General features: G+C 36.8%; 1 protein-coding gene across 6 annotated transcripts in view; it reads left to right on the forward strand.

Annotated features, from left to right (window-relative positions):
- Nucleotides 1-12,397, forward strand: part of RASAL2 (RAS protein activator like 2) — a 360,239-nt gene that overhangs the window by 190,986 nt on the left and 156,856 nt on the right. For all 6 annotated transcript variants that reach the window (XM_032393403.1, XM_032393402.1, XM_032393404.1 and 3 more), the window contains exon 3: nt 330-456. In XM_032393403.1, the coding sequence (XP_032249294.1) occupies nt 330-456 (127 nt within the window). The remainder of the gene's footprint in view (nt 1-329; nt 457-12,397) is intronic.

Below are 12,397 nucleotides of genomic sequence, written 5' to 3' on the forward strand. Positions count from 1 at the left end.
AATCTTTTATTTGTGTGGGTGTTTTGTTTTGTTTTGTTTTCAGAGCTCCCTAAGCAGGTACACACCTGGGTATGACTTGTACGTACTTAGGTAAGCTAATTTACATACTCACCTTTCCTGATCTTTCAGGTTTCTTTTTAAAGAAAAACTTCCTGACAAGGGGTTGGTAATATCTTACCATTGTAAATACTTGATTTCTAAGTTTTGTTTACTTTGCTCTAATGAATACAAACTCCTGTCTTTATTAACTAAAAATATTATTCAATCAGAAGGTAGTTATGGCAAGTTCACTATTAAGTTTCATCTCCTTTTTCTTTTGGGTCCATTAGATACCTGTGGAGGGAGGACAGGAGCAACAGACGGATTCCAGCAAAGGGCGATGCCTGAGGAGAACGGTCAGTGTCCCTTCCGAGGGCCAGTTTCCTGAGTACCCACCAGAGGGCGCCACCAAACTGGGTAAGCTAATAAAAGGAAAAAATTCCTAGCTTTTATCTGGTAATTTATGGGCTTGTTATTGAGTGTTAGAATAACATAAAACATCCTGCTTTTCCTGCTAAGGACGTTGAAATATAGTATGTTAATGTACAGTTAATAGTCATTAGAAAGTTCTGTTCTTTACAACCAAGTGGCAACAAAGTTATTTTACAGAGATAACATTTATCTGAGTGCTAGTACCTTTGCCAGTCCTGGGTCAAGTGTTGTTTCTGAGTTTATTCCTTGCCTTTAAATTTTGAAAGAGCATTAAGTGGTCTTGTTGAAGCACTGAGATTGGTTGGGGGCCAGTGTTGTGTAGAAACTTGGTATTGCGTAGTTTGTGTCCTGTTCACACAGCTACTGATGCTGCCTTATGTGATGTCGGATCAGGTAATTTAGTAAGTTATATGCATGGTTGGAGTGGGTGACAGAAAGGAGAAATGGGGAAAGAAAAACAAACCACTTCAGTTGTTAACACACCAAAGGAATTAATGTCAATATCAAAACAACTTTTTCCCTGTTTCCTACCAAGTGTGTTCTGTTTGATGATTTGTGTGCTTACCAGTGGATATATCATTAGATTATTAGACAAGTCAGGTAATTTTAAAGAAACATAATTAAGATTAAATAAAATAAAAGAATTTGAAAAGTAGGGAGTGTTTTGGTGTTTTGCATTGTTGTATTATTATTTGCTTAGTGAACCTAGACATTAAGTCATGGACATTTCATAGGTAGATAATATGGAATCATTTATTGTCTCTATGTTGTTTAATATGGATCATTCTGTGATTTGGGTTGTATTTTTGAAAATCAGGGTTTGGTTGTTTGGGTTGGGTTTTTTGTTGGGTTTTGTTGTTGTAATCTAGTTGTTTTCTAGAGATTAGTCAGGTGAGCAAACACTTTTCTCCAAAGACTCATTTTTGGAGAAATAAGATTTCCTCTCATCTTATTTACACTGTACTTCTTTAGTATGTGTTCAAACCAGTTTAATGTGAACCTAAATTATGTTGCAAACCTGTCTGGGTGTAACCATTTTATAGCCTATTTATATTTCATACAGGTTCTATGTGGCTCGGACTGGCTCAGAGTCACCTTCTTTCACCTCTTTTGCTGTCATTATTTGTAATGTTATGTTGCTGACTCTCTGCCACTTCTCCAGGGACCATTGACTGTTCGAGCTTTGGTCCACAAAAGTCGCGGCTTTTGAGGAAGTGTAATCATAGTCTGAAGAGTTATTACGGTTTTATAGAAGAGAGAACTATATAGTGATTCTTAAAAATCTCCACCATTCCAGGTACTGGTCCCAAAGATAAACTAAGATGAGTGGCCAAGTTGTCTAGTCCAGAGCCAACCTTCTACCTGTCCTTGACTACAAGTGTGTTAGCCATCCAGACTCATGGTGTCCATGATCATTTTTGGAGTGGCTGTCCTAAATTAGCACTGGAAGCTAGGGCTCATAAGTACCAGAGGGGAAAAGACTGCTTTTAGAGCCATCCTTCCTTACATGCCAGTCTAATGTTGAATTAGATAATTATTCTGTTCTATTTTTGCCTCCTAGGGATTTGTCTTTAGGCAAAATTTTCTTGCTGTCAAGTATTTAATTGAGTAGTTGTTGTATATGTAACATTCTGTCCCAATCCCTAAGAATGAAAAGGGATGTAAGATATGATTTCTGCCTTTGGAAATTCTTATGTAGTTAGGAAGAGAGATTATTGATGACTAATTACAGTACCTGTTGTAATTGTGGTATATTATATTGTATGGCTTTTATTTTTTGTTTTTTAAAAACCCTTTCATTTATGCAGCAAATAGTTACTGAGTGACAACTATGTGCCAGATGCTGTTCTAGGCACTCAAGATAAACAGTGAAAAGAATAGACACAAATCTGTCCCTTTGTGGAGCTTACATTCTATTGAGGAGTGACAAACAATAAGCAAGAGTAGTAAGTGGAATATATGCTGTGCTAGATGGTGATAAGTACAAAGAAAATAAAGTAGGGAATGGGGATAGGAAGTGTCAAGGATGTATAATGTTAGCTAAGGTGACCAAAGAATGCCTCTTGTTAAGTGACGTTTGAGTAAAGATCTGATAAAATAATGACTGTAAGGCATATGGATACTTGAGGGTGAAGTGTTCCACCCAGAGGAACAGCTAGTATAATGTAGGAATATGCTTGGGGTGTTACAGGAACAGCATACGTGCCAGTGAGGCTGGCATGGAATGAACAAGGAGGAGAGTAGTAGAACATGACATCACTGAGCTCTTTGGCAAGCAGATCATGATGGTGTCATAGGTCATGATAAGGGTCGTGACTTCTACTTTATGAGATGGGGAGCCACTGGCTTCTCTAGATAAAGAGTAGGGATGCAAGAATGAGACTTCAGAGACCAGTTTGGATGCTATTGCAAAAAACTCTCTAATGAGAGTTCAAAGACCAGTTTGGATGCTATTGCAATAAACTAGAGATGCTAGAACTTGGGCCACAGTGGTAGTAGTGGAAGGGCTGAGAAGTGGCCAGATTCTGGATTTGAAGGTAGAGCCAACAGAATATGCTTGTTGGATTGGCTGTGGGACGTTAAGAAACAGAAGAGTGGAGAATTTTGGTTAGAACAGCTAGGGGAATAAAGTTGTGATTTTTTAAAATGGGAAAGACTGGGAGAAGCACATTTGAAAGTGGGATTGATCAGGAGCTCAATTTTGGACATACTGAGTTTGCTGGTCTTAGTAGACACCCAAGTGGAAATCAAGAGAGAGATACAGACTGGAGATAACAATGTAGGCCTTTAGCAAATAGATGGTATTCAGAGCTATGAGGTTAAATGAAATCACCAGGGAAACGTGTGCAGGTAGAAGATGAAGGCCTGGAACGACCTGTAGAGGTTAGGAAGATGAAGAAGCAGTGGCAAAAAAAAGAGAACAAAAATCCAGAATTTTGTTTCCAGATAAGACAGTTGTGTCAAGTGTGTATGGGGCAAACCTTCTGGTCTTGCATGGTTCTTGCACTTTGCAAGCTCTGGATTCTCTTTGCTCTTCTCCAGTAGAGGAACTCCAAACACTGATCTGGTTTTGCAGATGTCAAATCATAGTACACAGTCATCTGTGGAGAAATGCCCACTCATGAAAAACAGACCCCTTTTACTCTACTTCAGAGAATTGATGACAGAAAGGAGCTCTGGGACTCTAAAGGATCTGTGAAGAACGTTTATAGTGGCTGCCAGTGTAACTGTACATCAGAGATTTCAAACTGGTTAAAGAACTTTGGAATGTAAGATGGGAAGGCATATGTTTGTGCCTCCTACACTGTTTAACATGGGCAAATTTACACTGATGAGAACCTAATAAATGTCAAAAACTTAGGGAAAAGAAGTGTGTATGGGGTATGAGGCAGCAGAGTGGGGAGTGGTTAAGCACAGAATGTACTTCTCACTCAGCACTTCTCAGACTCTTGCATTCAGCAGTTTACATATTACCCAGGGTACTAAAATTTACATATGCACTGGCATTTGACACAGATTTTGATACACCAAATTTTTCTCCACTGAAAATGAGATGTTTTCTTAAGGTATATGAACATCATCTCTAGAGTACCCATCTCCAGATTTAGAAAACCTAGCAAAAACTACTTACTCTTGGTGACAATATAGAGATTTTAATTTGTTCATCAGAGATTTTTCAAATTCAGACCATGCAAAGCATGATTTGCTGAATTTTCAAAAGGAAATTACTTCTTTAGATATTAGGGGTCTTTGCATACTAACAATATTGGGAGGTATCTAAATTAACTGTATGAACTAGAACTAGTAAAGGTTAATTTTCAATGTAACCTACATGAATTCAGCTTAAAGAAAAAAAAAAAAAGACCTGGGTGGCTTACCCAGTTAAGTGTCTGCCTTCGGCTCAGGTCATGATCTCAGGGTTGTGGGATCAAGCCCCACGTCAGGCTCCACACTCAGCAGGGAGTCTGCTTGAGATTCTCTCTCTCCCTCTGCCCCTCCCCCTGCTCACACTCTTGCTCTCTCTTCCTAAAATAAATGAATGAATGAATGAATGAATAAATAAATAAAATCATAAAAAAAGAAAAGCCATCAGGTACCTTCCAAGAACACTGTGAAATAGGGGAAAGGGGAAAGCTGAGCAGTGGGTAGCATTTTCACGAAGTGTCCATTGACGGAAGAAACTATCTACTACCGCATGTTGTCTATGCCTGGTTGGTGGATAGCACACAGGTGAGCTGGCAACTGTCCATTCTGTTTACAGCATTTTTCTGACATGACAGGAAGGTTCATGCTCTCATGCTCAGATGGGCAGTACAAAGTTGGAGCTTGAAATGAGCAAGAATACTTGTTTGCAGATAACATCATAAACATGATAAACATAATGTAAACATAAACATAACCAAAAAGCTGGCTTAATTAGAAAATGCCAAATATAACTCCATGCTTTCTCAGTTCTCAGACAGAAGGGTCAAACTGAACGGGCAAATTCAAAGCCGGATATCTGGTGATTCAAAACTGCAGAGTCTCATGCCTGTGTTGTATTATATTATGATAAAATCTTTAAGTTTCCCCAGTGGTCCTACTTACAAAATCCTGGATTTTTGAAAAACTGTGCCTGTGGTAAGTAAATATGCTTCCTTATCATGGAATCCTCAAAACCCAGAAGCATTTGTTAAATATGCATAAAATTATAATTTAACATAGTACGCCTTTGATATACACTAGCAAGCCTTCAGAGAGATTATATCAAGTCTTTTAGAGGCAAAGTTAGCTGTCCACAATTTTTATGTTTATGTAAATGAAGGAGCCAAAAATTTTAAAATACCACCACCAATAAAGGAACCAAATTAGAAAAACATTGAGGAAAAGCCAACCCTGTACCTATGGGTTGCTAAGTTTATTAACCTAAGTGATAAAAATTTGAGGAAACTTTGAAGAAAATTAATATTAAAGCAGAATGTCCTCTCTAAGGCATTTATAAAATTATTATAAAAGTTAACTCTTTTAATCAAAATTATTAGAGGATATTGATTATTCAGACCTTAGCTTTAACTCTGACCTTCTTTCTGTATTAAAGTAGTCTCAGTTCTAATTTTATGTATAAACCATTGATAAGTCTCTTTTTATTCCCAAAACATTATTAGGGGTATCTAGATAATTTATGAGATATTTTCAAGGTGCTAGAATTTTCTATAAATATATAGGGTGGTACTAATATTGAAAGAAAGGGACATGTGAATAGTGAAGATTTAATATTATAAAAAAACATATCCTTCCACTTTTCAAGCAATAGAATTAAAAATGCCAATAAATAATTCCTGTGTATGGCATAGTACTCAATATTTAGATTGGCTAATAAACATATATATAAAATATACATAATAAAATGTTATATATGTTCTATATATATATAGATAGATAGATTTATTATATATATATAGAAGCAGGTCTTGTGCTTTAGGGTAATATAAATTGGCTAATACTAAACTTTTATGTATATATTAAATGTATCTAATATGTAATGTTATGACATAGTATATAGTGAATTTATAATATATACATACATACATACATTGGATATATTTTATATATATAATATAATCAATAGAGGCAGAGCTGCACTTTAGGGTAATATATATTTAAATGACCAAAACAGTTATGAAAAAGAATCAGTAGCCTGATGTTTTTAGCTCAGAACATTAGAGCTCAGTGAATAATGGCAGCCCTTGGGTTTTTTTTTTTTTGAAATGTCTTAAGAAATAAACTAAGACTATATCACCCACATCTAGTAAGTAAGCTCATGCTAAGATAGCTGCATAATATCTAGCCTTTATACTTGCATTCTGTAATTTCTAGATTTCAGTGATAACATACGTTATTTGAGGAAGGGTCAAATGAGCTCAAGAATTATCAAAAATATTATGGATAATTAAGATGGAAGACCCTAGAATAATGTCCCTGGAAGCTTTTGGTTGGGTAGTTTTGAGTTTTCTTAAAAACCATGAGCCAGTATAAATTCTTTTAAGTCTGTAAGATTCTATAAGATACAACAGGTAATACTGATGATAATATTCTAGAAGAATGGGCTTGACTCTAGGTTAAAATAGCCACGTACCCAGTCAGTTCTATAATGTGACACGTGTATTTCTAAAAATCACAACACTATGCAAAATTGTACAATAAAAATCACAGGGCTTAAGGGACAGGGGGATCAGAGGTACTATACTAAAAAACTTGTTCAATGACACATTAAAAAGGATAGGAACTAAATATAGATGGTAGCACATTTTTACATGTGTTAAATGGTTGCAAAATATATAAATACTACAATAAATATAGTACTTTACCTTGAAAAAAAATCTGAGAAATTTACTTATGGTAGTAGGCATCGGAGTAGTTTATAAGTTGACTGTGAAGTGATGGAAAGAGGATTTTTTGGAAACTGAAAAGAACATTGTTGTTACACGAGATGTGCATGAGTGTGGCTCAGAGCACATGCGGTGAAGTGAAGGTAGCTGGTCGTGTCCGAAGTATGTATGTATTCGAGCATGTTGTGTATTCCTACGTGGCTTGCTTCAGCTGGGTGCAGTGTTCTTTGTTCGCCTCGTGTCTCTCAGATGAATCATGCATAAACAAACAAATTCACGTAGTCACAGACTGTGCCCTGTTATATCCGTTGTGGCGTGACGTTCACATTTTCAAAGCAGGCATTATAACAGAAACGACTTGCCTACCAATCTGATTTAATCAGGTTTGTCCAGTGGAGAGAAGTAGCTCGCATTTATTAGCCAACTGAATTCCAAAATGTTGGTTACTTTTGAACATATTCCTAAATTTCTTTTGGAAGTTATTTAGAACTCAAAACTAGTACGAATAAAGTAAAAAAACTAGTACTTAAGTTCTCAAGCTAACCAGCTAAAGCCAATCTTTATTTTACTCGTATGAGCTGGATTTAGATGAGCAGAACAGTTTTTTTCTCTGAGGAAGTCAGTTCTCATTTTAAGTCCAGGTGCCAGATCACAATTCCTTCCAACTTGTAAATGCAAGTTTGGGGTCCCGATTTGTTCTCTTATCTTCCTCCCACCCCCGTCTCGGCACGGCAGAGATTTGCTCACTTCTGTCAAGGTGGTTCCAACGCAGTGCTAGTTGCTGTTGCCGAACAACCAGGGGTGGGCTCAGGTTATTGATTGTAGTTATTTCATAAAATTCCCAGCAGATGGCAGTAAAGTTCCTAAATGAGAGATTCCTTTTCTGACTTGTGTAGGTCATTTGTATAGGCTATTGTCACGGTTGTTATGAAGCCAGAAGACCAGGGGAAGGAGAAACCATGAAGGAAGTCAACACTAAGCTGTGGGCCAGCTGCTTGCTAGGTTTATTACAAAGCTGTATCCTGTGTCTTAATATAAGTTAAACTTTTTTTTTTTTTTTTAACACACCTAAATAAAATAGGTGTGTGCCTCCACCTTGACTATATATTTTGTAACAATCTGGAATTCCTGGCTAGAATTTTCAAATCTGGTTCCACATCATGAGAAGCCCCACAAACATGCAACTCAATACAACCCAGCCTGTACCTTCAAGTTCTATGGGGATGCGTGCCCAAGAGCACTAGAGTAGAATCCTCTAACATGTGATGCCCAGGTGAGGGGCCTCTTTAGACTAGTCCTAATGCAATATTAATCATAGCACACCACAGTGGTGTTTGGAGAATTGAGTGGGAAGGAGGACTGAGTGGCATGAGCACTCAGGAATGGTTTTTAGATTCTTGGACTTCTGGGAAGAAAAAAGGTGGTTTGAACATAAGCATCTAATTGTATTCCTTCCAGAAACCCCACTATAACTATATAGTAAAGGGATTTTCTTTTAAAGACATGATCCTTGAAGGATAAGGAGAATGAGAGGGAAGAAAGCAACCAGACAAAATAATAATAACAACAATAACAACAATAAATTCAAAGCTGAAAAGCAAATGGAATGTGGTAAATAACCTAGCTGACTTGAGAAAGCCAAATCTTAGTCTGGCAATGAAGAAAGCTAAGAACGAACCTGATTTTTACTACAGAATCTTTAAATAGCTCAGGAATTGCTGGTATGAGGAACAAATGGTACCTAGGTCTCTAGGTCTCTTCTTCCTCATTCCACTGAATAATTGCTCTTCCCACCCCTGCCTCTATTCTAATATAAGATGGCAAGTTAATTCCAGGGTGTGGGGGGGAATCCAAGAGTCTCTGGATTGGGGCATACCAGGCAAAATTGAGAGCACGGAACACTTTACCAAATACAAGGAAATTAAGTGAACATCTGCAGACAGAATGATGAGACCCCTCCACCTGTCTTTCCTCACTTGCCTTTACCCTTCAGGCAAGAGATTGGAAGGGTACCGTTTGGAGTATTTAACCAGCCCAAGAGGAAAGATCTCAAGATACGGACATTCCCAACACTAGCAGACATCTGAAGAAAAGCCTCCAGCATGAAAGAGAAAAAACAAAACGAAAGGAAAAAAGAAACTTGGAGGAAGAGAGACAGGCAGGGAATAGAAAACTTAAAGAAAAAGCATCGGTATCAGATAAAATAGTACATACATGAGACCAGAACTGATTATGATACAAAGCCAAAGAGCTGCCATGTATTGAAAAAAATTGTAACAAATAAAACTCAGTAGAAGTATTGGAAGATGAAAATGAGGAAATATCCCAGAAAGTAGAGGAAAAAAGATAAAATAATTAGAGTGCCAGTCTAGGAAGTCCAGCATCAAAACAGTGAGTTTCAGAAAAAGAAAAATAAGGAAAGGAAATCATTAGCAAAATAATTCAAGAAAATTTTCCATAAGTAAAGATAGGAGTTTCCAGATTGAAAGAGCGTCCTATAGCAAGGCACATTTTTGGGAAATTTCTATTTTAATTTGTCTTTGGTGACATAGAGACAGTCTTTTTTTTTTTTCTTTCTTTCTTTTTTAATTAACAAATTAATTAATTTGTCAGAGAGAGCACAAACAGGGGGAACGGCAGGCAGAGGGAGAAGCAGGCTCCCCTGCTGAGCAAGGAGCCCGGTGTGGGACTTGATCCCAAGATCCTGGGATCATGACCTGAGCCGAAGGCAGACGCTTAACCAACTGAGCTACCCAGGTGTCCTGACATAGAGAGAGTCTTACAAAATTCCAAAGAAAGAACAAACAGATTATATTCTAAGGATCAGAATCAGAATGGTATGAGACTTCCTATCAGCAACATCAGAAGCTAGAAAACAATGAGGAGTGTCCTCAAACTTCTGAAGGCAAGTAACTTCCAACTTAGAATTCTATGTTTAGCTATAAGCCATTATTCACACATGAGAATAAAATAGACATTTTCAGACATGCAAGATTTAAAAAATTACCGCCTACACATCATTTCTCCTAAAGCTAATGGAATTTATTCTTCACCAAGAGTGAGTAGGATGTGGAATATAGGATAGGAGATCCAACACAGGGGAGCAGACAAAGGGACCCCTCAGGAAAACACTATAGCGAGAACTGAGTTAAACAACTCTATACCAGCTGTAAAATGAGGACGACCAGTTCAGATTACAGCAGTCGGAAGGGTATAGTGAAGACTTCTCCAAGAAGATAAAATTGATATAATGGAACGAATTTAAACAAGAGATTTAGGATTGAAGTAAATTTGGATTGATTATCAACAACAAGCACATAGAAATTTAAACAAATGAATAATCAGGCAACAATTACAGGAAAAACAAAAATGTAGTTCAGGACATAGAGAATGGTTGTATAGCACCTTCTATATATTAGGCACTTTGTATATATTAATTTTTTAGTCTTTGTAAATCCAAAAGGTACTGATTTACAGGTAAGGAAACTGAGGCACAGTGAGGTTAAGTAACTTGTCTAAATACGTAGGCAGCTAGTAAATGGCAAAGATAGGATTTGAACCCAGGCAGTCTGCCTTCAGGATCTCTCCTTTTGACCACAGTGCCGTATTCTACATGGGATTCACTGTGTGGCTGCATTCTGTATAGCACACGTAGTCACAATATTGCTTGTCCTTACCAAAATTACTACAGAACTAAATAGGGACTGTGAGAGAGGAGGAAATGTCTGTGCACCTTCTAGGGTAGTAATGGGGGAGGAAAGAATCAAATTCTCATCTTCCGTAGTGGAAAGTCAAAAGATAATGTCTAAAATGGGAAAAATTGTAAATATCAGTACAACCATATTATTTAAGATTTGATGGTAACTACCAAAAGAATTGGCTAAGACAGATGAAAGTAGCTGTTAGAACAGTGTTAGAAGAGGAGGGCTGGGTATTGCCATTTATATTAACGAGTCTTGTGAAACTAATAGACTCTAAACTATGTGCATATGTTTTATTAACATAAAAACGTAAAAAACAGAAAGGCATACAGTTCAACAGAAAATTAGTATGTCATTTACACACAAGAAAAAGATGCTATACCTCATTTATAGTCAACAAAAGCAAATTAAAACTACAATAAGCTGCCAATTTTTACCTATAAGATTAGCAAATCTAAAAATGTTTTGGAAGGATAGAAGGAAACAAGCATTGTAGTCCTCTAATGCCAAATTGTTTCTGTAGAGGGCAGCCTCTGCAGGATGCACTTTGGCAAGAATAACCACTCTTTTTGCTCCAGAAGCAGTCTAACGTCTAAGAATTTGTCCCGCACATCTACTCACACGGTCATTGTACCATTGTCTATAATAACACAAGAGCAGACCCAACCGAAATATACATCCATAGGAGATTCTTTAAATGAATCATGTTAAATCTGCATACTGGACTACCATGCATGCACCTATGGAGAAGTAGCTCCATGTGTAGGAATTTGAAACAACTTCCAAGATACATTGTTAAGGAGTTGGGGGCAGGGAGCAAGTGCAGAAATGTGTGTGTATATTATACTATGATTTGGGTAAAAATTGCCAAATGCACATAACCGTGTGTGAGTGTATATGCGTGCACGTGTGTGTGTAACCTAGAACTCTACAGAAGAAGCCTTTAGCAGACAGAGGTGGCTTCTGAGAAAACTGGGGACCTGATGGGTCAGAATGTGAGGGAGACAAACTCGTCATTATCTGACCCTTCTTAACCTTTGAGCTTTCAATCCAATGAATGGGTTAGTATTCTTAAGTAGTAATAATGACAGAAATAATCGTAACTTTAATAAAGATGAAGAGAGAGAGAGAGGGGGAGGGAGAAAGGGAAAGAAGAAACCTACCTGTCCTAAAGGGACATTTCAGTTCTTTATGTTGAATTTCAAACACAGGGAAAACAATGAATTCAAATCTTATACAATTAACTGGAAAGGTATGTTATATTGATGCCAACCAGTGAGTTTCACATTACTAAAATACGCTGCTTTAAAATTAGCTAGGTTTCATCTCACCCTCCGGTCACGAATTTGTAGCAGGACGTTAAGTTGACCATTAAAACAGCTTAGTGTTTACTTATCTCCAGTGAAGAAGAGAAATTGACTCTGACTAAAGAAGACTAGAAACTCTTTGACATTTTTATGTTAGATGATTATAACGTAATAGATTATAAAAGTAACTCTACTGGATTTTTCAGGAGTATTAGAAAGGATATTTTCTTCTCTTTACCTCTTTGTTAAATAAGACCTAACTGAAATAATGCTGGGGAACAAGTTTTCTTGTGGATCATAAATGCTGTGCCTATGATTTAATGTATCATTTTTTGTTTGTATTTCTTCAGACAAATTCAAAACCCAAAGACCACGATAGTAAAATATGAGAAGGTTGGAGAATGCAGTTTTTTTTTTTTTTTACCTTAGTTAGGATTATTTTTTACTATGTTTCTTGTAACATTGGATAATGAGAATTCAGAGACCATTAGTAAGAAAAATTGTTTATAAGTAATTTTATTTTGTTTCATTTCACAGTTTTCCAAGTAGT

The sequence above is a fragment of the Phoca vitulina genome, unplaced genomic scaffold, assembly GCF_004348235.1.
Source record: "Phoca vitulina isolate PV1807 unplaced genomic scaffold, GSC_HSeal_1.0 scaffold73, whole genome shotgun sequence".
NCBI lineage: Eukaryota > Metazoa > Chordata > Mammalia > Carnivora > Phocidae > Phoca > Phoca vitulina.